This window comes from Vanellus vanellus (assembly GCF_965231255.1).
Source record: "Vanellus vanellus genome assembly, chromosome: 19".
NCBI classification, from domain to species: domain Eukaryota; kingdom Metazoa; phylum Chordata; class Aves; order Charadriiformes; family Charadriidae; genus Vanellus; species Vanellus vanellus.
The window spans coordinates 8,965,111-8,989,744 of NC_138924.1; the positions used below are offsets into that span (position 1 = coordinate 8,965,111).

At 53.0% G+C, this 24,634-nt stretch overlaps 3 protein-coding genes across 3 annotated transcripts in view; 2 read left to right on the forward strand and 1 right to left on the reverse strand.

The window, feature by feature from the left end:
* Window positions 1-14,299, forward strand: part of NXN (nucleoredoxin) — a gene marked incomplete at its 5' end in the record, with an annotated part of 53,340 nt that extends 39,041 nt beyond the window's left edge. The window contains 6 exons of the mRNA XM_082493112.1: window positions 525-658; window positions 1,074-1,174; window positions 1,733-1,839; window positions 7,676-7,855; window positions 10,496-10,620; window positions 13,137-14,299. Coding sequence (XP_082349238.1) covers window positions 525-658; window positions 1,074-1,174; window positions 1,733-1,839; window positions 7,676-7,855; window positions 10,496-10,620; window positions 13,137-13,319 — 830 coding nt within the window. The 3' untranslated portion in view covers window positions 13,320-14,299. The remainder of the gene's footprint in view (window positions 1-524; window positions 659-1,073; window positions 1,175-1,732; window positions 1,840-7,675; window positions 7,856-10,495; window positions 10,621-13,136) is intronic.
* A 2,380-nt stretch (window positions 14,300-16,679) lies between these two features.
* MRM3 (mitochondrial rRNA methyltransferase 3) lies at window positions 16,680-18,898 on the reverse strand (the record flags this gene model as incomplete). Its single annotated transcript, XM_082493190.1, has 4 exons — window positions 16,680-17,360; window positions 17,563-17,730; window positions 18,137-18,381; window positions 18,654-18,898. The coding sequence occupies 4 exons, from the start codon at window positions 18,896-18,898 to the stop codon at window positions 16,798-16,800; spliced, it is 1,221 nt and encodes a 406-aa protein (XP_082349316.1). The 3' UTR covers window positions 16,680-16,797.
* Window positions 18,899-18,971: 73 nt separating this feature from the next.
* Window positions 18,972-24,508, forward strand: GLOD4 (glyoxalase domain containing 4; the record flags this gene model as incomplete). Its single annotated transcript, XM_082493321.1, has 9 exons — window positions 18,972-19,061; window positions 19,325-19,374; window positions 20,112-20,232; window positions 21,076-21,220; window positions 21,425-21,561; window positions 21,898-21,984; window positions 22,219-22,332; window positions 22,420-22,506; window positions 23,121-24,508. 9 exons carry the CDS (start codon window positions 18,972-18,974, stop codon window positions 23,184-23,186), a joined length of 897 nt encoding a protein of 298 aa, XP_082349447.1. The 3' UTR covers window positions 23,187-24,508.
* Window positions 24,509-24,634: the final 126 nt, after the last annotated feature.

Below are 24,634 nucleotides of genomic sequence, written 5' to 3' on the forward strand. Positions count from 1 at the left end.
AGCTGGCAGCAGATGATTCGGAGCATGTGTTTGTGTGTACGCACACATGCTTCCTTTGGGGTGCAGAGAGTTAGTCTAAGTTTAGTTTATATATAGGTTTTTTATATGTATGTAAACCATCTTTTACATATATATAAGGTTTTATAAATAAATAAATAAATAAATGTAAAAATACATGGTTAGTACCAGTATAAGGCAAATAGTCTGACTGCATTCCTGAGCACGTACCACCTTGCCCTCTGTTGTTGAAACAAATGCTGTTGAAAAGGAGAAGATGCCTCATTGGGCACAAAACCTGAGCAGGCTTTGTCAAGCCAGAGGTTCTACAACTCAAGCGAGGGTGCAGCCTACCTGTGAGAAAGAGGTGGCCCTGGCTCTGGTGCAGAGCTTGGCTTTCCTGGCTCCCCCATACCTTTTCAGAAGGCAAGATGTCTTTTTTGGTGGAACTTTTTGAAACTGTAAATGCTGCATGAGCATCTTGCTGTTTTGTTCTTCTTTCCACCCTTATCACCACCCCTGTCCAGGTCTGGAGTTCCCCTGGGGGCCAAAACCCTTCAGTGAAGTTGTTGCTGGGCCTCTGCTAAGGAACAACGGCCAGACGCTAGACAGCACTGCCCTGGAGGGCTCACATGTCGGGGTCTATTTCTCCGCACACTGGGTGAGTAGTAGGTGCTTTGCAGAGCAGTTTAGAGCGAGTTCAGGAGATGCTCTGGGGATGCCCCTGCAGCTCTTGCTGCAGGGCTCTGTGGGAATATAAAGACCTCTGGCTGGTTGGTATTGAACCAGTTAAGATGCTCTGGCTATTCTGGAAGAAGCCGCAGCGTTGCAGTGGCCTGTCATCCTCAGCTGGCCCTTCAGAAGGGGAAGAGTGGTCAGATTTTAAAAATGGAAGAGGTTTTGTTGGCAACTTATGGGCCATAAGCCCCAGCCACGTTCAGGGCTGCTGCCCAGCCCTCCAGCAAAGATGAGGTCATGTCTGTCTTTGCATGGCCACTAGGTCATCTGGACGTGCTGGGTGTGGGTCTGACCCTGTGGAGGAGACCATGTCCTTATGCATGTGTTGTGTTTTGCAGTGCCCGCCGTGCCGAAGCCTCACAAGGGTCCTGGTGGAGTCCTACCGGAAAATCAAGGAGGCAGGACAGAAGTTTGAGATACTCTTTGTTAGTGCAGACAGGTAAGGAAGCATTAACAGCCTGTGCAGGCAGAGCTGGCCGCCCCCAAGCTGGGAAGCTACGAGCATTGCCGGTTTGATTTGAGGAGGAAATTTGGTTTGGGGGAGAGCAGGTTGGCTCCGGTATCAGAAAGGCTGCCTGAGTCCTTTGCCTTCTGCCCAGGGGCGGAGGGCAAAGGGGGGTTAGCGAGGGAGCGGTGGGCTGAGAGCAGGCTCTGTCTGCGGAGCAGCTCTGTATTTTGCTTTGTGGCTGGTGGGTCTGAGGTCTGAAAAAAGCTCAAGCTGCTGCTGCTGTCACTGTGGGTTGACGTTCAGATGTCCTAGAGAGTTTGAAATATTTTATCAGGAAAAAATGCACTGTGCACCCCTTCTTGAGGGACTGGGGGATTTAAATTTGGTCTAGCTCTCGCCGGGTTGTGTCTGCCAGAAGCCCTTACTGGTGGACTTTGATGGAAGGGATAAAGGGCTTTGCAGGCCAGGTTTGTAATGAGGAGCAGAGGAAAGAGGCTTGCAGGTGGAGGAGCTGCACCCTGGATCCCATGCCATGTTCCCCTCACACAGGTCAGAGGACTCCTTCAAGCAGTATTTCAGTGAGATGCCCTGGGTAGCTGTGCCGTACGCCGACGAGGCCAGACGGTCGCGCCTGAATCGACTCTATGGCATACAAGGTAGGAAAGGCCACGCTGATGCACAGCTCTCCTTTCTGCTCCTTTTGTAGAATATTTGTAATGTCTCCTCTTGTTTAACTAAACCAAGAAAATGGCAAAGCAAAGCACAGTGCCCCAGGCAGAGCCGCTTCATGTTTCTGCTCTCCACAAACTCACATTCCTACCACCTGCCAGGCAGGCTGTTAGTTGAAACAGGACTTCCATAAACAACCTAATTCTTCCTGGAAACTTGGAAGCTGTTTTTGGCTTGGATGTTTTTTGCCTAATTACTGATTTATTTATTTTGCTTTTTCTTGAAGGTTTAAATTTCATTTTCTTGCTGTTTTATGTAACGCAAAGGCAGGCTATCGTTCTCTGCAGAGACTGAGGAAGATGGCATCTGGTTTATGTTAGTGACAAGAATTACAGAAGAGCGTGTGTTTGATGTAAACCATGGCTCTGCCTTTACTGTACGTGCCAGTGCCAGAATTCCAGCAGCCCCGGCTGCTCGGAGGGGCAGGGGAGAGGGTCTGTCTGTCTGGGTGGCTTCAAAGCATCCCAAAGACCATAAAAGCTCACAGCAGCCCTCCTGGGGACTGGCACCTTGTTTCTGCAGGGGACAAACTGCAGCATAGAGACATGGAGGGTGAATAGCTCGCAAGGAGGTCTTCTGTACGTACATATAGTTTCTCTCTGTAGTTAAAGGGTCTTGCTGCAACGTGCCTGTTTCTTACCCATTTCCATGCGGCATCGGTGAGGTGGGCACAGGCTGGCAGAGGGTTAATGTAGTCTGCAGGGGAAGGAGGAGTGTTGCCAAAGGTGGCCAAGGGCCCGGGGAGAGTGACAGGAGAAATAATCCATCCTTGGGGTCCTCTCCGAACACCCCTTCTGGGGTGAGCTCAGGTGCTGTCTCTCAGCTCTGTTCCCTGACCTTAAACCAAGAATAACGATTTGCCTGCTTTAAATAGCCATCAGTTTGCTGCTTAATTACCTTCCCATGAGGCAAGATCTTTCCAAATTCATCCGTCTTTTCCCCGGCCCGCTCACAAACCTCTCCAGTGCCAGTTTCAGCTGAGCACTGCAGGACGGCTGCCAGTTTCATTGGGACTTTCTGTAAATAAGGTGTCCAGACATGGATACTTGAGCACCAGGCATGCTGTAGCCAGGGAAACAGTGACAACAGCTTTCCCTCTAACTCCAGCCACTGGCTCCTTAAATGTCTCTCTTCATTGTGTGCTGACCTGAAAATGTAAATATTTGCTGTTTCCCTGCACCCTGACCCCTTCCTCTGCCAGGGTAGCTCCCATATTATCCCGCATTTCAGCTGCTCTCCCAGGGACGCTGACCCTGGGATTTGGGCACGTTTGAGTACAAACTCTTCTGCTTATCTGTCATGGTTTTCCTGTAAAGTGGGAACCTCTCCGCGAGGATGAACTGTGATCCCATAAAGTCGCATTGAAATGTGGAGACAGGCTAATTTGCACCCTACGTGGGAAGCATCGCCGTCCCTTCTCCCTTCCTGCCAGGGCGCCGCACAGCCTTTGCAAGGCTGGGCTGGGCTCTGTGTACCCACCGCCGTCCCAGGTGGAACACGATGCTGTGGGGAGGGTGCCGGGGCACCGGGGAGACGAGGGAGAGGGCTGGAGGGAAACCCTCGTGCTGCTCCCCAGGGATCCCAGGTTGTCCTTGACCCCTGCACAGGCGGCAACTTGGGATCCTCCCTGCCGACTTTGGGGTTGCCCGCCTGTTTGCAGTCAGGCGTTCGCAGCAGGCTGCCACACTGACTGTAGCGAAATCTTTGTGCAAACAGAGCTCAGCTTATCACCACTGGTGGTTATTCCACCTAAATGAAAAAATTGGTCCATGTAATCTGACCTGCCTTTTCCCAGGTGCGTGGCTCTGATGCTGCCAAGCATCTTCAGAGCTGCACCTATGCAGCAGCGAGAGCGTGTAGCCCATTCAGTGTCCAGGTTACCATCCTGGTGGTGCCTTGGATTATGAGCACAGCATGCACGTGGGGTGGTTTTTCCACTGGTTTTTGTAAGGCTGGGAGCTGAAACAACAGAAGAGCTTGTCTTCCCCGGTTGCTCTAAGCTCCTGAGTAGTAGAAAGCAGCAAGAGAGTCAAATCTTGTGTTGTTTTAGTCCTGTGTTGGCCCCTACAGCATTCAAAAACTCAGTGTAAAATGTAAGTTGAGGTATTGGCCTTTATTTGGGTTTACTTGAATGCCTCCATTCATAACCCATGCGCAGTCAGTGGGCTGTACCATACCCACCTATATTAAATTGCTTCTGGGTGCAGCACTATCTTGAGAGAGTCATGCCTTGTGTCGTGGCTGCTTAGAAATCATTCTCTGTTGCACGCACAGCTCCCAGTCTGCGGGGTCCTGCCTTAGGTGAAATCCCCTGACGTTAGCTCTCCTTCCAATGGGGTGGGAAGGGGTGATAAATGTTATGCCCAGATGGGACTTGCCCCCTGTTGTTGTACATCTTATGAGAGATTTTAGGTTCCTGAATATTCCCTGTGGATTCCGTAGTGTCTCTGGGATTTGCAGTCCCTTGGGGTAGCTTCCAAAAACTGTTGTTTCCCCCCTGCCCTGTGCTTTAGCCCAGACACCCACGGGTCACTCTTGCAGCCCAGCTGGTGGGAGCAGCCTGGGAGTCACTGTTACGGGAGCTTTCTTGTACCAGGTTTCTGGAGCTTTCTTCTGAAAAGGTGAAAAAACAGTAATAAAAGCCATCACCCATGGTTGGTGTGAGTGTTTGCTTCACGGCGATTTTGATTACTCACCCAACAGACTTAATGCAGATGAGATTTCCATGTCGGATGGGGGGTTTAGTATATAAGTAAGTAAATGTATTGTCAGGTTTGGTAACAAATCATTTGGCCCCTGTGTTTTCATAAAATGCTGGGCCCGTGGGGACTGAATCCATTTTCTAATGCATAAAATCAAACTGAGCCCTTCTATGCTAATTCTCATCCAAGCTTATACAATATTCATTGTGGAGTGTCTGATCTGTGATTCTTCTTGATAAGTAAATTCTGGTGTTATGACTCATGGCAATTACCAAAGCCCCCAAAAGGCACTAAAATAACAAATAGTGACTAGGGTGAGTAGGGAGGGAGGAACTGAGGGGGAAATATTGGGGTTAGTGGGTGTGAATAAGGTTAAGGGCTGTTGCCCTGGTCCTGCTGGTCTGTGTCCCATGCAAAGAGGACGTGTTTGCTAGGGGAGCAGTGACAGGGTTCACCTGGGAAGACACGGCTGATATTGTGGGATGCCACTGAGAGCCTGGTAAGTCTGTGTCCCAATCCCAGGGACCTGCCAGGGATGTGCAGGAAGGAGCTGAGGAGACAGGGCAGTGATGCTCAGTACTGGGAGCAGATAGGTCGCGGCAGCCTCAGCCTTCACCAGGCAGGTCCGGAAAGGAAACCAGAGCTTTGTGGCTGGTGAGAAACCTCTGATGCTAGGTAAAAGGTGCAGGGATTGACCCAGCGCATGTCACGCACCTCCTAACAGACTGCAAACCCGGCCCCAAGTTTTCTGATGTGCTACTTGTATTTTCTGAACATGCTAAACCCAGGATGAATTATCTTAAAGACTCTTTGTTTTCTGAGTCAGTTTTGGATTTGCAGTTAGAGGTTTTAGTGGCTGGGTGCTTTGGTGTGTGTGTCTGCATATGCAAATCAGGTAAAGTCAAAATGCTTTGAATAGTGGATGAAGTCCCTGATAGCTGTGGGATCACAGTCACAACAATCTGTGTCTAAATTTGGCCCTTAATTTTTCCATATCAGCAAAGCTCGTTTGAAATCTCTGCCTTGGTATGCTGCATTGTTCAGGCTGACTGGTGATGGGGTACCAAGTTGAACCCACGTTTCTAGCCCATCCCTCATGTATAGTGCAGTTCTGGAGAGGACAGAAAAGCAGGCATTTGGGACAGGGCTGGGAATTGTAAATGGATAAAGATCCGAATCATGTGAGAGATGATCACCGTGTGCTTCTCCTGGCTTCAGTAGTAGTTTGTGCCTTGCAGGGTAGGGCCAGAGTGAGATTTCCCAATTCTATCCAGTCTGTTTAACCCAACCCTGCCCTAGAGCTATTTTGAATACCAGCAGGTAATGAATAAGCCTTTTTGTGATACAAAATGGTTTTCTTGGCATACCCTTAGGAATTGCAAGCCCAGCCATCAGGGCGTTCCTGCGCTGCTGCTCTTGCACCAGCCCGGTGCTTGCAGCCCCTGCGCACGGGCAGGAATGCGAGCGGCGCTGCTGGGCTGGAATGAGGGGAATGTGGCTGCTCGCCCGGACCTGCAGGCAGGCGTGGGACAGACAGACGGCCATGTATTTCCTAGAGAAATGCCTAGATTTCAGAGGGCTTGTGAGTAACCCACTGTTGTGCAAACACGGGAGCAGGAATCTGACAGAGCCAAGCACACTGGGTCCCCCCTGCTCAGAGAATGGCTCTTCAGGGTATTTCTAACAAATGAGCTTAAAATGAACCTTTGGATGAGGGCAGGAGGATCTGAATTGTCTTGGTTTGCCAGTTGTGGTTTGGGGGGTGTTGGAGTGAAGGAGGAGATGCTGGATAGCGAGCGGACCAAAGTCTGGATGACGAGAAGCAGACAGCAGCACCTGGCACTAACACTAGTCACTTCACTCATCTCTAGGGGCCTGATCCCAAACTCTCCCCTCTTCCTTCCTTGGGGGATGTTTCTTTGTCTCCATGATGAGAGAGGAACGGTGTGCTTTCCAGATGAAGTCACCAACATGAGCTGCTCTGTTGATTTGCCCGTGACTGTTTTGTGGCCGGAAAGCCTCGTTGGTGCCTTATCAGATGGGACAGTCACCAGCTGGTGTCCACCCTGTCCCACTGCCAGCCCGGCCACATTTGAATAGGTGACTTGTGCTAAATCTCTGCTGCAAGTGTGTTCACCTCCCTTACAAAGGCTTCTCCTTTAGGACGGGGCTTACCAGCCCCATAGCTTGGGGCAAAATGCAGCTTTGTCCCAAGGGCCAGAAGCTCATTGAGTGTCCCCTGAGCCCCATCCTGCCCAGTGCCAAGATCCAGTAGACCCTGGACATTCCTGCACAGCTTCATTACTGCTGTGCAGCTGCTGCTCAGTCCAGGGGCCTTTCCTCCACTGGCAGTGTCAGGTGCTTCGTCAGGATCGGGTGGTGTGAAACGGTGTCCGAAACAGGTAATAATATTTATGACTCATTAGATATGTCCCTGTGCTCTGGACATGGCTGGGTGATTTCCGCTGAGTGCTGGAGAGGTGTGGGGGTTTCTTTGTGGCTGCTAAAATGTATGGTGTTCCTTCTGGGAAGGAACACACCCTGCTTCCTGGCCGCCATTGCCTGCGGTCCACCCTGCAAAAAGGTTTACGTGTGTTCCTACGAACTGGGGATCTGGCTCTTCCAGCAGCAGCCATGTCTCAGCGCCGGGGCGGTGGTACCTGCCTGGCAGCGCTGCTTTGCCCTGTGCGTGGGAGGCACCTCTGTCTGGCACTTGGCAAGAGGGAGCCTGCAAGGAGGGTCCCTGCGTGGTGTGGTGGGGTTTGCATCCAGGAGCACCAGATGGTGGTGATCCCTGTCTGCACTTGGGCAGGGAAAGGCAGGCAATGACAGAGCCTGTCTCCCAGCTTCCTGCTCTGGCTGCTGAATTACAGCCCTCTGCTAGGACGGAAACAGGATCCAGGGACCCCGATTCCCACACCGTGCATGAGCTGCAGAGACGCAGCGTGCTCTCTGGGCTCCTGCCAGAGCCAGAGGCGATAGGAAAAGGCCGTTCTCCCCACGCCCTGTTGCTGGCCAGTTCACACTTTGGCTGATCCCTTCTGTTTTTCTTCCGTTGCAGGCATCCCAACTCTCATCGTCCTGGACTCCAAGGGAGAGGTGATCACGCGGCAGGGACGGGTGGAGGTGCTGAACGACGTCGAGTGCCGCGAGTTCCCCTGGCACCCCAAGCCCGTGCTGGAGCTGACGGACTCCAACGCTGTGCAGCTGAATGAGGGCCCCTGCCTCGTTCTCTTTGTAGGTATGGAGCCTCGTTGCTTTGAAAGCAGAGCCTGTGCTCGGGAAGGGGGCTGGGCTACCGGCCAGCTCAGCTAGAGCTGGCCGTGGGGCTGAGAACCTGCCTCCAGTGGTGACAGTGTCCATGGGAAGGGACATTCAACCCATTTCCATCACCAAGAGAGTGCTATGTACTCTGGTACCTGGAGAGGCCATGTGGAGAGAGAGTTCCCCGTGGAGTCCCCTCAGGGGGTTTAGGGGGACTGACAGCCTGGAGCCTTGCCCGTACCAGAGAAATGGGCTGCTGCAGCTTGCAGGGGTTTGCCAGAGCTTGCCTGTGCCCGTGGGTCTCCAGCCCAGCAACCTGAGCGATGCGATGGAGTAGCGATTTGCAGTGGAGAGGAGCTGTCATGTCAAAGATGCTTCAGTGGCAGCTGTGGAGAGGAATGCTGATTAGGTGTTGGGGAGTACAAGAAATGCGATGTTTTGGCCAGTGGTGGTGGAGATGGGAAAAGCCTTTCTGGAGCAGGGACTTCAGGCACACGTGACGTTCCAGAGGAGGCAGAGGAAGTGTCTCTGGGAGGGGTTACAGCTCTGTGCTGGAAACCACAGCTTGGGGCTTGAATCCCTGGGCTGAGAGGGGCTGTGACAGTCAGAGAAGCCTCTTTCGTGCTCTGCTGGTCCTGGGGTATTCCCCCCTGTGGGGCACTGGCTGCAGGACAGGGCAGGCTTTTCCCCAAAGCTCCTGTCCCTCTTCCACTGCTAACCCACACATGAAGCTCCACCGTGGTTGGAAACAGCCCTAGGGCTCACTCTGAAGCGCAGCTGGCTCATTCCTCATCCCTTCCCTGCCAGCAGGATGAGCTGCACTGCGGGCTGAACCCAGGGGGGCAGGGGGGGACAGCAAAGGGGTGCACACAGCATCCTGGGGAGCAAGCCGAGGAGGCCTGGGCTCTCTGGGGGAGCACAGCTGTCCCTTGAGCGCTCTTGGAGCTGTGGTGGCGGTTTGCTGAAGAAGCCCCCCTTGCCCCAAGCCTGCTGGGATTGTGCAGGGGGCCTGGCCCAGGGCAGGGCTCGTGTCCCGCTTCCTCGCACGCCCTTTGTGAGCAGCACAGCCTTCTCTGCAGCGCTGATAACGTGGCTCTCGCTCTTTCCCTTTTTCCCTTTCAGATTTCCTTTTGACCCCGATTATTTATTCAGCGTAGCCCAGCAGGGGACATGAGTGCAGAGCCAAAAATACTCTCCTCGCACGGGGAGGACCGGCTGGCCACGCTGAGCGTGATTGATTGGGGCCGGCTCTGCAGGCCTCTGGAAAGAGTTATTTTTATCTTGCTCTGAGCAAAGTTTTTCTATCACCTTGTTGCAAACAGTTCGTCGGGAGAGCGCTCTCGGGCTGGTGGCTGGGGCTCTTGCTTGGTGCTTGAGGGGATGCCTGGTCTTGGTGAAATCTGCCAGCGATGTGCTGGGGCTGAGACAAAGCTGGTGCTGCATCAAGGCAGGCATTGGGGATGGGGGCTCCTGATCGGCCCGTGTCCTGCAGGGACAGCCCCCCAGCAGACCAGTGCCTGCACTGCGCGAGCAGCAGCACCCCTAGGAGAAGGCATGCTTAGCAAGAGCCGGTTGTGAATAAATCCCGACCGCTCTACATCCGCCCCCGGAGAGTTTAGAGCTGGGTTAGCCAGAGTGTGCAGGGCTGCCTGGAGTGCCGCCAGCAGCGGTTGTTTGTAGAAAAATCAATCCCTGCAGACACCCCACAACTCTACGTATTTATCACTTTCGCACACGCAGGACAGGCCCTAAAATGCAGCGTGCAGTGTCTCTGGCGTACCCTGCTTTGCTTGGAGAAGCCAGAGAGGCGGGCAGTGTGGAGCAAGGGCAGAGAGTGCTTTGGGGGTGGGCAATGCCTGTCCCAGCCTGGGGCTGGACCGGTTGTGTCGGGTGGTTACATCAGGGACCACAAGAGCTGCACAAGCTGCAGATCAGGAGACCAGGGCCCTCTCTTCTGCCTTCTTACTTTTTTTTTTATTTTTAATGCTAAAAGTTGTCCCCGAATTGAAATCGTTTCATCTTGATGCTGCTCAAGGACGCAGTCTCTCCTCTTTCCATCTCAGTATTTGAACTTCAGTGGTGGCTGGCGTTTGATTGATGTTGCCATCTCTTTCTACTCTACCTCTGTCAAATCAAAGCTGCCTTCACAGTGCTGCTGCAGCGGAGACTCGAGCAGAAAAGCTGCCGAGCAGCCGTCCCGAGGCGGAGGGATGGTGGGTGGCGGGCAGGGGTGGCAGGCAGCCTCAGATCAGTGTGTTCGTTTGGTCTTCAAAACATGCCAATACTTCTCAGACTGCAAAGCAGCTTTTTTGCGCCTGTTTGTCCCCGCGCTTCACCAGCGGCACCAGGGGAGTGAGCGGTGAAGTATTTGGGGAGCAGGAGCTGCTCTTCTGTTACGTGTTTCCCTGTCTCAGATGAAAAACGCATTTCAGCTGCTCCCTAATTGCTCCAGAGCCACGCGGCTTTGAAGTTCGTGCTGTGTATCTGGGCTCTGGTTTCCTCCGTGGTGGTGCTGTGGGATAGAGCTGCCTGCGCCTGGCCGGTTTGCATCTGTTTGATCCTAACCTTCTTTTGCCTTGTCTCTTTTGTTTTGTGTCCCCACCTCTGTGCCCTGCAGATTCAGAGGATGACGGAGAGTCAGAGGCAGCGAAACAACTGATTCAGCCCATAGCTGAAAAAATCATCGCCAAGTACAAAGCCAATGATGAGGAGGCACCGCTGCTCTTCTTTGTGGCTGGCGAGGTAAGCAGGAGGAGAGCGCAGGGCTGTATCCTGCTGTGTCTTCGTACAAGGACTGAGCTGGGTTGGGTACTGCTGTCACCGTTGTTCAGGTGGGTAAACTGAGGCACGGAGCTACTGCAGCTAGTCGGGGGCCATGCAGCAAAACCAGACCCAATTTCTGGCTCAGTCCCTGGTGGATATTACTTGTGGCAGAGGGGTCCCAGCTGCATTTTCTCAGAGGTGGAAAAGCCTGACGGCGGGCGAGGGAGCTGCTGGGGCTGGGCAGAGAGGGGCTGGAGGAGGTGGGGGGAACCACCAGCTGCCCCCTTGAGCCCTGAGGCTGCGTGGGCAGGAAAGCTGGCTGGGCAGGGGGAGAGGAGCTGGGGTTTGGGTTTCAGCCCAGCCCAGCCAGTGCTGCCCTCCTCACTGAGATGCTGCTGTCTTCCTTCCCACCCCAGGAGGAGGACAGAGACTGGTGCTCCAGCCTCTTCCCTAAGGGGTTCCTGCAGGAGGCATCCCTGGTCCCACGGGCTGGGCCTGTTTCTGTGCTGTGTGGGTGATGCTGGACAAAACCGCCCCTGGGAGCGGGCAGGGGCCGCTCAGGGAGCAGCGGGGCAGCATGTGGCTGTGGTCCCACCGCTGGCCCAGCTCCGCTCTGTCCTGCCCTGGGGCTTCACTGGGCATGTCACTGCGGCACTTGTCTGTGAAACGAGGGCTCTTCCCTGAACCGGCCACGCTGTTGGTGGCTGGAATGGTGTCTGGGGTGTGCACAGGCTGCAGTGCTTGGAGTTGGGGATCTGCTGCAGAAAATGGGAAATGAGAAAATGGGGCTCCTGGACTCTCTTTGCCCTCGCGCAGGCATTTTGCCCTGCTGCAGGCTTGAAAACGAGGAAGGTTTTGTGTAAGGGTTGAAAAAGCTCCCAGCCCCCCCCAGACCTGCGGTTCCCCTCCCAAGGCATTGTGCCTGGGCAGGTGGCAGAAGCTGCGTGTCCGTGCGCCTGCTCCGTCCCTCCATGCTCACGTCACAGCCGCAGTGTGCTGCAAGCGGGGCCCTCCGGAGCCGCCCTGCGCACAAAAGGATCCCCAGCACTGCACCCTGGCCCCCCCTTGCCAGGCAAGCCCCCACCACCGCCTCCCACATCCCTGTAAGCGACTTCCAAGCAGGCGTTCCCGCTCCCACCACCTTAACGGGTCTCCGAGCATCCCAGCTCAGCCCTGCGCCCCTGAATAAGCCCCTTGTTGGAAAGGCTGGTTTGGGAGGGTCCAGGACCTGCCCCCCTCCCCCAGAGCCTGTGAAGCGTTTTCCTCCCTGAAACATTGCCGCTATTCATCTGGCTCCCGACGTCCCTGCGGCGGCCGGACTGAAGAATGGGGAGCATCCAGCACGTCCCATTCATCCGTCACCTCAATAGCCGGGAGCGCTGGCCCCAGGTCTCCGCCAGCCCCCATGCACAAAGCAGCTCGGCCACGGCCGGAGCAGGCGCCTCCCATTCCTCTCCCAGCGCCGTCTGGGCTGGTTTTGCATTGATTAAAAACGTTTTTTGCTCCCTTTGCGGCAATGAGATAAAGGACGAGGCATCCCGACACCTGGGCTGGGAGGCGGGAAGGGTGGGGAGCTGCCAAGCGCCCCAGCCCCAAGGCAGCGGGTCCAGCCCCGCTCGCCCTTCCCCGCCACGTGGTCCGGCTGCGCCAGAAACCCCTGCAATGGAAGGGGAGGCGCGACAGGAGTTACCCAGCCGTCCGCTGCTGCCACATGCTGCAGAGCCACCAGCAGCTAACCAGATGGATTGATTTCTATTACTGCCCTTGGGAAGGGGCTTGGAGGAACGCCCCGTTTCGGCTGCCGCACGTTGTGGGCTTGGCTGGGAGCGGGAGGTGTATCGCCCCGGCGCCAGCGTTTGCATTGCACATCCCCGGCAGAGACAGATTGTTTTTTCCCCTTTGCCCAGAGCTGTGCTGTGCCTGGCCGAAGGGAAGGCAGCCCTCTTCCCCCAGTGAGGAGCTCGGAGCTAGGGAGCCCTGCGGCTTTTGTACTCAGTCCTGCCGGTGGGGTTTCAATGTTGGCTCAAAGCATAGGCCTTCATCCCATTCCCATTTTCTGGTTTGCTCCAGGTCCCTTCGGCATCTGCCCCAGTGAGTGGCAAGGCCGTGGCTATGCTGGTGGAGGACTGGCAAGTCCCCACACTCAGCACATGTTCCCAGCTCCTGAGCTGCAGATGCCAAAATTGCTCTGGCCCCAGAGGCTCCAGGGTGGCGGGTCAGTCTGGGGGTGCTGGGAGCTGGGCCCTGTGCGGAAAGGGTTGGAGGAGCGCATGGTCCCATCCCAGCCTGGGATAGATCAGTCCAGTTTGGTTTTGATGCAGAGCAGGCAGCAAGGCGGGAGCAGCCTGCTGCACTCGTGGTCCTGCAATGCTGGAGCAAGGCCCAAGTGCTCGTGAGATATTTGTGGGCTGGATCACAGTGTGGAAGCAGCAAACTGCTCCTGGTTGTCCTGGCTGTGCTGATGGCTCCTCTCTCCCTCTCGTTTTGGCCTCTAGGACGACATGACTGACTCCCTGCGGGATTATACCAACCTGCCCGAGGCTGCGCCCCTGCTCACCATCCTGGACATGTCGGCCCGGGCCAAGTACGTGATGGATGTGGAGGAGATCACGCCTGAGATCGTGGAAGCCTTTGTCAGCGACTTTCTAGCAGACAAGCTAAAACCCGAGCCCATCTAAGGGGGCTTCTGCACCAACAGACGTTATTTAAAACTAGGTCTCTCTTCTGCCGCTCGTGGATTCTCCAGCGTGTCCTCACGCCCGACCCAGTATCCAACCTTCTTGTGGTGCCTTGTTTTACGCAGTGAATCCTTCTCCTAAGCAAACTCCTTGAGATGCACTTTCAGCAGGGAGTCGTTGGCGTTTGGAGACTTCGCTTGTGCTTCATGGTGATATATTCTCTAATAACCAGGCCAGAACTGTTACCATATTGTTACTTTATACACGGCACTAGCTAGCAGGCAAATCTTTTTGCATGGTGTTCTTCCCAACATATGCATCAGGCAGTGGATGGGGTTCTCGGGGCTCTTTTCTTCTCCTTCTCTCCCTTCTTTCCTTTCCTAGCACCACTGCTGACTAAATGACTTTAAGGAAGCAATAAGGAAACTGTCCCCTTCGCCCCTAGCCCGTCCTGCTTTCCCATGCGAGTGCCCTGACGAGGCCGAGACAAAGTCTTAACTGCTGACAACCTCTGAAAGACCACGGCGCAGCCAAGCTCTTCCTCCTGGGGGTGAGACCTTTCCTGGTGGGTTTCCCACCTCCCACCCCAAGCACCGACAGCCTTAGGCGGTGCTGGCTGTGCGTATCGGGGGGGGTCACCCGCCTGTGACCGGTGGATGTTCCCTCCCTCCCTCTCTTGAGCCAGGAGGAGGACCACCATTGGGCTGCCCTCACCTCTCCGTCTCTCCTTTGTGCTCTCCCTGTCCCCTCGCCCCTCTCTCTGGTATGAATTGTCCTCTCCCCTCTATGTTAGTTGATTGAGCTGTTTTTTGTAGGTGTGTCCAAAACCCAACTTTAATGGTGCTGTTCTTTAAAAAAAATAACCAAAAAAAAACCATGAAAAAAAAATCCCTCCCTAACCCAAGCAGCACAACCGAGCCCCTGAAAAGTGACATTGTAAAAAACTGTACATGGTGATTGGAACTTTGTAATAAAACCGTTATAACCACCTCGTCCCCGGAGGTGCCGATTGCCGTGTCCTGCCATCGGGGAGATGGAGCCCGCCTGACACCCGTGGGGGAAGAAGAGCCCCCCAGCCAGACCCCATGGGGTAGGTGTCGGTGCCGGCAGCTCCCAGCGCTGCAGCAGCTGAGCCGGGATCGTGTATTCCCCTGTGGCTTTTCACTGCACCTCACGCAGGGATGGTGACTCCTCTGAGCTGTTCTGAGACACCATGGAGGGGGGAGCGCAGCCTCGCTGCCCCATGCTGCACCCACCCACCCCATGGCCTCTACTCACAGCCTCCCCCCAGCTGAGGGTCCCCCCCAGCTCTTGCCGGACACAGCAGTGGCTGCAATGGATTCCACCAGCATCCCCGGGAGGGTGGTGTCCCAGAGCCATGTGGGGTGTGTTGTGAATAGCAGGTGTTGTGCAAGCCACCGCTTTTCCCTTTCAGCTCGTTAGTCAGCGATAGATAGCAGCGTTACGGCCTCTCCCCTTCTGTTGCAGCAGCCCACCCTGGCAGGAGCTGGGAAGAGCCACCGGCTTGGCGAGGCGGGAACCATATAAATCCACCCTGTGTTTTCCACATTTCAGATGCTCTCATGTTTGGTGGTGATTAACTGACAGGTGAGCTGTTGGACGAGCAGCAGTGCTGCCCGTTTGGCCGGTCCCTGAGCCGGGGAGGGCTGGAGGGGGCTGCATGCCACAGGAGTGCTGTGAGCAGGACAGCGGGACCTGCAGCTTGCTGTGCCACCCTGGGCATTGGGCTGTGAGCAACCCACCCTAAATTAACGCATATCCCCTTCACTGGAGAATTTTGAGGAAACAGCTTTTTCAGTAAGTCACCCACTGCAGGGTTAAGGGCTGTGCAGTGCTGGACTCAAGCTGTGTGGAAGCAGCTGAGCAATCGCCTCCAGCCCCAACTGCCACCCAGCGCCCATTGAGCTGCCTGTGCTCAGCAGCTGCCTGCTGGTTTGAGGACAATTGCAACAGGTTTGTGGTTTGAAAGACGACAGGGTCTGTAGCATTTAGTCATGCAGCAGCAGCTGATTTTTTTTTTTTAGAGGGAGAACCCATACTCCCCTCTGAACATTGTGGTTCGGCTGGCAGCAAGCTCAGCGCTGCAGCAGTTGCTCTGGTAGCCACTCGGTAGGAACTGGAGCAAAGCAGCAATTTTCTGCCTGAGAATTGAGTCGTTTGGGGGTAATTTCATGAGACTGGGGCTGGAACAGGGCTGTGGAGATGGAATTGTTTGGCTGGAGCAGTTTCAGGCTCAAGGTAGTGCCGCTGTCTGACAAGAGGACTGCACAGGTAGCCCAGGCAATGCTGCTCGGATACGGGCGTGCAGTTCAGATAGGCTGGGGCACAGGAGAGGCTGGGTATTGCTCGAGCAGACTATATAAATTATTTCAATGTGGTAATGGGAAACCAGAGCCAGTAGAGTGGGCTGGTGGTAAATAGCTGTTTTTGCGACTGCAGCCAGAGTAGAGGAGGCATTTTTAAGTGCGCAGCAAGCAGGGCAGCAGCCAGCGCTGTCACAGGAGCCGTCCATCAAAATGCAGCTGCCAGCAAAGCTGGGAACATTGTGCAGCCTGGGCAGGAGCTTCCAGCGTAGCACATCCCAGATCCACAGAGATGGGTTGCTGCACACTGACTTGTTGCCCTCGGGGAGGCACAGGCAGGCCCCAGGGTCTCCTTCCCTGGAGCACAGTGCCTCTTCCCTTCCGAGGGACGGCCACAGCGAGTGGTGGTGTCCACAGTTCCTTTCCCACCCTTCTCCTCCCTCATAATTCATCCATGCCAAGGCACAGCTGCTGGAACAAGGAGTGCCGAGGTGGCTGCGTGGGGACAGACCCTGTCACCTCCTGGCAGTGGCATTGTCATGAGTGCTGGAGCTCAGAGCTTGGACATGCCACACCGCAGCCAGACCTGGGCCAGCCTGGCACATGGCAGGCACCCACAGTAGTATGGGTGTGCTGCTCTTGTCGCTTATTAAGAGCACAGGGTTTGGGTAAGCACAGGCAGGACCCATTCAGGTGGCTGCTATTTGGCCCTTCTCACCCCAAAACCACTAGCAGCAGCCAGGCTGCACAGCCTGGGGCTGTGAGAGGAAAAACACACACTGTCAGCAGCATCCTGGCCGGGCCAGCACAAGCGCTGCTGCAGCAGCTGTGCCCTGACCCCACAGCGAGGGATCTGAGGCCTCCCCAGATCTGCTGGGTGAGAGAGTGAGAGAAGCCGGGCAGCGGGAAGCTGGCTGCCCGCAAGGCGAGAGCCCCCACCCAACAGCCTTTCCCTTCTCACTAGCATCACCGTGCGGCCAGAGCGCCCGCGGGCTTGGCCAGGAGCCACAACGCTCATCCAGACACAGCTCCACCACTGCCAGAGATCTTTTATGCCCATTTACTGCAAACCAAACAGCTCAAGCTGCTCTTTTATTAACTCTACAGCATGCCAAAGGGAAGAGATGCTTCTTCAGCACCCAAACCTCAGCAGTTTAGCCCACTATGGGCAACTTCTGCCTTTTGTCTTCCTGCTTGTGCCTCTGCAGCAACTGCCTCTTCCCCTCAAACAGCACGATGCCAGCAGCGATAGCAGAGTTCAAGCTGTCCACGCCTGGCACCACAGGAATAACCAGTCTCTTCCCCCCTGTGCTGGCTGCAAGGTGAAGCGCATCTGGACTCAGACCGTGGGTCTCTCCGCCGATCACCACTGCCACTGGAGTCTGTGTCCAGTTCTCATAGTAATACTGTGCAGCCAGCTCTGGGACACAGACTCCCGCTGTTCCCTCCTCATCCTCGTTCTCAGGAGCAGCCTTGGGTTTGGATTTCACATGAGGTTTCAGGATGCCAGGAGCAGAGCCAGCCCTGCTAGCTCCCCTCAGCACCGACGCAGTCTCAGCCTGAGTGCCTGGGTCTTTGTTGTCGGCCACACAGACCTGGATGTTGGCAGGAAGGTTGCTGGGAACAGATTCCCAGTCCAGGTTGGCGACGATAGGCAGACGGAAGTGAGCCCCCATACCTGCACGGAGCACCTTTGGCTCCCACGGATCGACGCAGCCTGAGACAGAACGGGGGAAAACGGCAACAGTGCAGCAGCTCCAAAAAAAATGGATTAAGCAGTTGCTGCCCGCAGCAGATCATGTCTGTGTCAGGCACCGCTTACAAACTCTTGGGAACAACATCTTCTAGTGCTACTTATTCCCTGCCTTACCCCTCAAATTACTCAAACTATCTTTTTCTCCCCAGGGAAAGGCTCTTACCTTTGGTGAGCAGCACTTTCTCACAGCCTGCTCCTGCTGCAGATCTCAGAATAGTCCCCAGGTTTCCCGGATCCCGGATATTGTCACAGATGAGGAGCAGTGGCAGAGAGCTGGTTAGCTGAGCGACAGGGTAAGACATCTTGCCATGGTCAGGCTTGGAAAAAATCCCTGAGGAGACAAAGTGCTGATAGGCTTCTGACTAACACACCCCAAGGAGAAGGCTTTCTCTCATTTAGTTGGCCCAAATCTCACTGAAGAGGTGCTGGAGAACACTGGGAAAAGCACTGCTTAAGAGAAGCTTGAGAAAAGTTTGTCACTTCACAAGGATAACTATTTGCCAGCAGAGCTTCAGCAACATGTTATTAAAAATGAGCGTTCAGTGCGTTCTAGGAGCCGCTTTCACAGTTACCACAGCAGGCCAAATAAAAGGGAATTCTCTCAAATTATGCCACTCTTTTGACACACTGCGAGAACATCTAGAGCAAGGTTATGAAGAGATAGTCACTACCCACTTATTAAGTGTGAAATAAGTTTCCCTTTGAGCAGCGTTGTGACTGTTTCCAAGGCAACTTACCTATAAGCCCCTGAGGCGTCACCAGGTCAGACCAGCTCTTAATGTCTTCAAATTTCACCTTAACTAAGTTGGCTCGTTTTAGCTCAGCCTCAGGCAGCTCCTTCAGGTGCCCCACCATGCTGAAGAAGAGAGTCCGAAGCACAGCTCCCGCCTCCAGGGCGTCCTTGATCAGCCTCTGACCTTCCAGCAGAACCTGCCCGTGATGATCCCGAAACTTCTTCGACTTGGCGATAGTCACCACTTTTCTGCGAAGTTTATCAGAGAAATGGCTGTGATGGAAATACCACCTGCAGTCTGTGGTTTGGGAACTTCACTTGGGAGACCCCCAGTATCTTTAGACTGGCTATAGGTATCGGTCTCTACCCAGAACCCCCAAGCGTTGGAATTCACCCCAAATTCTGCAGACACGGCACACAGCAACTGGTGGGGTGTTCCACCAGGGGCTCAGAGCTCCCCGTAGCCCCAAAGCGCGCCCCGGGCCCCGCTCCCTCCCGCCGCGGTGCCACCCGCGCCTCACCCCAGCCTCCTGTCACCGGGCGCCGCCTTCTCGTACCACAGCCCCGGCCCGGCCGAGCTCCGCTCCACCGCCGGCGGTGGGGGCTCCCGGGGGCTCCGCCGCTCCTCGGCCGCCTCACTCCGCTCCTTCTGCGGCGGCAGCACCCGCACGGGGCTCCGCCGCAGCGCCCGCACTCCGCGCCGCCCCACCACCGCCGCCTCGCCGGGCCGCAGCAGCGAGCGGCCCAACCTCCTCAACGCCGCCATCTTTCGCCGTCACCGCCGCGGCGACGAGGAGAGGGAGGGGCGCGGCGCGCTTTGGTGACGTCACCGTCCCGCCATGGCCGCCCGGCGCGCGCTGCACTTCGTCTTCAAAGTGGGCGACCGCGGGCGCACCGCGCGCTTCTACCGCGAGCTGCTGGGCATGAGCGTGAGCGGTGGGCCCTGAGGGGAAGGGCGGGAAGGGGGAAAGGGGGGTTCGAGGTCGCCTACCTGAGGCGCGGAGGCCCCGGGGCTCCCCCGGCTCGGCGCCGCCGCCGCCGGAGGACGGTGGCTTCTCCGCCCTCCGTGCCCGCGGGGCCGCTCCTTCGGCCCCGCCGCCATCGCCGCGTCGGGCCAGGCAGGTGAGAGAAAGGGGGAAAGCGGAAAGTGTCTCCTCTGTGGTGACGGCTCTTCCCGGGTCTCGACCTTCAGGTGCTGAGGCACGAGGAGTTCGAGGAGGGCTGCAAAGCCACCTGCAACGGGTGAGTACTGCCTGTGTGCCCTCCCCGGGCCGCTGCTTCTCATATAACATCTCTCAGTCACGACCAGACACGTCTCCTTATTTCATAGGTAAAATAGGGGTGGGGTTAGTTTGGTATGATTTTTTTCTTTAAGTACTTCCCTTGGAGTCAACAGTTCCTCTTTTTGTGTAGGTATGATGTTTACATTGAAACACAAGTATTGCTGTATTACACTATAGGCTGATGTGGAACTTTATAAAATGATTGCTAAACTTTCCTGGGATTACATTCAATTACACTTTTTTTGTTACAGGGCTATTTAGGGTCTTGAGTTAAAAATTCCTCCTGGTAGCCCCAAAGGCTTTTGCCTTTCTTCACAAATTAAATGAATCTTACAGTCTGGTGTCTAACCATTTATGTTTCTTACTTCACAATGTGGAAGTGCTCGTGTGATTTCAGCTAATGAGCAGCTTACACTCTTAAAATGTGAGCTGTTAAGAAGGAGGTAGAATTGGTTTTTTGTTGCATGGTCATGGATGGCAGCCCAAGGTCAAAACTATTGACTGGGGGTTGCCTGTCTGCTGTGTGCTGAGCTGCATTTAGAATCCATCACAGGCATCAGCTACTTGCTGGGAGGTTACTGGATTGCCTGTGCCATTTGTTTAGTCGAGAAATGCAATTCTTCCCTGAAACACTACTATTTGCAGTTTTTGCTGTTTATTTCTAATACTCATGACAATTAAATATGGTTGTTCCAGCCCTTATGATGGAAAATGGAGCAAAACGATGGTGGGCTACGGGCCAGAAGACAATCACTTTGTTGCAGAATTGACTTACAATTATGGTGTTGGAGAATATCGCCTGGGCAATGACTTTCTGGTAAGTACCACACTTAGCAGTGAAATCTTTTTTTCTTATGATAAGCTTTTGTATTTTTATGATTAGGAGTCTGTTTGGCATATAGATTGTACCATTTGGTTTTTTTATTCTGTTTAGTCCCTTAAACACTTTTTATTCTTGCTTTTGTAGTTGTCTTTAAGTTGAAAGAGCAGAAACTAAAGTAGCTTTATGCTCACTTAGGATCCAGGAAATGCTTCTTTGAGCACCTTCTAACTCAGCTGCCATGTGTGTAGGACAGCTGGTGTTTGCTGGCAGATCCAGGGTGGAATTGTTAGCTAAGAAGGATCTTGCTGTAGGAAAGCACTCTTATTTATTATTACTTATTTATTTGGTATTTACTAGCTGACAGCCAGCGAAGATCTCTTTTTTTTTTTTTTTTTTTTTTTTTTTTTTTTCTTCTATGAATATGCGTGACATGTTTTCTCGTTGTTTCCCCTGAGCTAATAATCTTCCCCTAGTTTGCAGAATGTCAAGGAACAGGTGCTTTGAGCCACAGGTGTCTGCCTAACCTGGTAGAACAGTTAGGAGCTTGGTTTTTGGCTTCTGTACAATGCGTCAAATCAGAGTTTTAAATTCTTTTGATTTCCCTTTGGTGTGAAAGAAGGGTAGATTAATGCATTCTGAATATATGTGGGATGTGCAGTAATACTAGGCTTATTTCATAGGAGCAAGATACTCAGTTCTCAGGAGATCATATGGTCCATCTGTTATAAAAAGTAGTCTCGTTTGTTTCTGGTCATTTCCAGAGGCGGACTGTTGAAAGGTAGGACTTCAGCAGCATCCACTCAATGGATTTGTGTGTGTCTGTTCTGTTCTCGCTAGGGCATAACACTTGTGTCCAGCCAGGCCGTGAGCAATGCTAAGAAGATGGGGTGGCCCCTCAAAGAAGTTGCAACTGGTATTTTTGAAACTGAAGCCCCGGGGGGATACAAGTTCTACTTGGAAGACAAGGAACGGCTCAAGCAAGGTGAAACATACACACTTACTCTTACTGGTGTTCAGGAGAGATTTACGAGTGGGTATTAGAATGGGCTGTGCATTTTTCTCAATGGCATTTCATGAAACGGAACGTGTTTTTGTTAATTCTTTGTTACTTCTCAAGAATGTAAAACTCTGCATTTAAAACTACAATCTATTTGTAAACTAATTTCAAATTATTGCAATGTTACAGATCCTGTGCTAAAGGTAACATTGGGTGTCTCCGATCTGCAGAAGTCTGTTAACTACTGGTCGGATTTGCTTGGGATGAAAATATATGAGAAGGATGAGGAAAAACAACGGGCATTGCTGGGCTATGCGGATAACCAGGTTAGTCCTTAGAAAACTTCCCAGTTCTGATCTTTGAGGTTTCTATGATGAGATGCAACTCTTTTGTTTCATGAGAACAAAATCTTAAAGGTGGGGAAAAAGCTCTTAATTAAAGCAACCGTGCAGTTAATTCTATGCACTTAAATTAAAGCTAGCGTACACTTAACTGCATTTTTTTTTTTTTTTTAAAAAAGAGCCATGGTTTGCTCTGGTAATTGTGGCTTCTTGGGAAATACGTGTACAGGTGACTTTTTAAATCATCTGCATCGGTGAAAAGCTGGAGCGAATGTGGCACTGAGAACAGTGTCCTTGTGACTCTTTTTTTTCCTCTGTCAGTGTAAGTTGGAGTTGAAGGCTGTTGGAGGCACGGTGGATCACGGGACAGCATTTGGGCGGATTGCTTTCTCCTGTGCAAAGGAAGAGGTGACGGTCACACTTCCCTTATCCCTTTCATTACCCAGAGCTTACTAGTGGGAGGTTAATTTTTAGTATTAGCAAAATATCTCAGATGTGAAGAAAATAATGCTGAGCAGATACTTTGTATTTCTCTCAGTGGTAATGCAATGGAGTTGTGGGTAACAAGGGACTGTAAATGAGAACCACCCGAATGCATCTGATCTTCATCTGACTAAGGTTGATTTTTGTTTTCCATTTAAGTTGCCAAACATCGAAGCATTGATGAAAAAGGAGAATCAGAAAATTTTAACACCTCTGGTTAGCTTGGACACACCTGGCAAAGCCACAGTGCAAGTGATTATTTTGGCTGATCCTGTGAGTAATACTGGAAACAGTGATTAAATTCGATTTAAATGTCTCTCTGCCACTTACCTAACTTACCTGCTGTTGAACGTGGTTTAGGATGGCCATGAAATCTGCTTTGTGGGAGATGAAGCATTCAGAGATCTGTCCAAGGTCGACCCTAATGGTGACAAATTGTTAGACAACGTAAGTAAAGCTGTCTGCACGTTCATTTTCTTCCTGATTAGAGACACCCATAGAATCTTAATTTTCATTCCATGTGGAGTTTTTCTGAGAAGGAAGTCCTACAGTCTCTTAGCTCAGGTTGCTTTTTTGCTAAGAAAAACAAATTAGTTTTTAAAGTTCACTGAGTGTCCTGGCTAGAGTTTTCCGGCCTCGCTCTCCGGGCAGCCGGGTGGTGATGTGTCTTGCTGGACACGTCAACAGCACTTTGGTGTAAGTAACTACAGAAAATGATTTGTGAGCTGTGGTAACATCAGCGCAGCTGGACATCCTCCCGAGGCAGAGGCGCTCCGGTATGGAGTGTGAGCTCTCTGAGCAGGCTGTGTTTAAACTACCCTGTTTTGCTCTTGTATTACCAGATCATCTCTTTATTTGCTGCAGCAGAGAATGTTGGTTTTGAGTGTCTGTGTTCCTTACTAGTACGTAAAATAACGTATCCTTCAGAATAGCTTTCCTCTGAATTAGAAAGTGTCCTTGTGATCAGTCTGGGTTTGTGAGAGAGGCTGGTGAGTGTGAGCAGCCAGGTGTCTGGGCACTCAGCTGCTGTTCTGAACACACTCATGTTTTTCTTTGTGCAGGCCATGGCGGCGGACAACAGCGACAAATGGTTTGCTGCGCAAAAAATGAAGAAGGCTTCTGCTTAGCTGGAGAAGAGGCCTGGACTGCTCGTTCATGCCTTGGTTTTCATCTGAGCGAAATGCCAATCATATGTAACGTGTTGCATTACCCCATCCAGTGAGAGGGTGCTGTAATGTCCCATGCTGGTGGGTTTGTTTGATTTAAGCTTGTGTCTCTTCCTGCGACTCTCTCCTTTCAAGCAAACGGCATGTTCTCCTTTAAAAAAAATTAGGCTGTGCGGTAAGGAGCAGGTCGAGCATGTGGCTTCAAAAACAGGGGCCCATCAGTTAAGAAGAAAAACTCGCATTTCTTGGTTGTTGTTATACTTGAAAAAGAAGTTGCTAGATTTATTAGCATGTCCAGTTCTCTAACTAATTGACTTTAGCCATCCCGGATTTGCAGCATAGAGAGGAGATTTTCAGGTAGCTTTGGCTGTGTCACAGGCACTCCACTTCCATGGCAGAGTGTCGGGCTGAAGGGAAGGGCTGTGTATGGAGAACTCGAGCGGTTCGGCAATCATAGTGCACGCCTGTGTATTGGGAACAGAAAAATTGTCTTGCTAAAGCACGTGACTGTCCTAGTCTGGAACAAACCCCATTTTCATTCCAGGGTGTTTCCCCAGTTTTCAAGGTGTTTGTTTGAGAAGCCCGTTTCTCACGGGGGACACCTCATTGATGTGGTGGTTTCCACCCCGTACCAAGCTCCTGTGTATCGGTCTCCTGATAGCACACGGAGCCTTCCACATTCCAGGTGGGAGCCGGGCCGTGCTTCAGGGCATGTAGCAGCGCTGCTCTGTCTGCTGCAGTGCCACGAGGCAGCTTGAAATCAGCGTATCGTGGTTTTGCAATTAGCTTTTGATGAGAAATTGCCTTTGGAAGTAACAGTTCGGGGTTTATTCTGTTGGAGTGAAGTCGCTCTGCTTTTGCTAGTGGAATAAGGGCTGAGAGTGCAGGGAGTAGTTACCAGCGTTGTCCGCGTCGGGCACGCTGCCCGGTTTCTGATCTTTCTTGATTAAAACCTTAAACAAGTGTCGCAGAGAAAAGCAGGCAAAATCAGCAGCATTAGCAGTCGCTGGGGCATGTCAGCGCTTGCAGTGAATATTCTGAGTTCAAACAGGAAAAATTCCTCCCTGTGATTTTGTTGCTTGAGCTTTTTGATTCGAGTTTGATGATGATTTTCAGTCATGTACCGATCAAATTAAAAATGTCCTGTGTAAGCTGTGCCCCTGAAACTGGGGCTGCCACGTGCCAGTGTCACCCTTAAACGAATAAAAGCGATTTGGGAGGACGGTCTGAGTGCCTTTTTTCCAGCTGCCCGGCATGGCGCTGCACCGAAGTTCCTCTCCCTTTTTAATTAGGCTCTCGATTTTCCTGCGCGCAAATTAATCGCGGGAAGGGCCGGGGGCGGCGGCGCCACCGCCGGGCCGTCAGGGGGCGCTGCGGGAGGGGGCGGGGCTCCCGGCGCTGACGTCAGA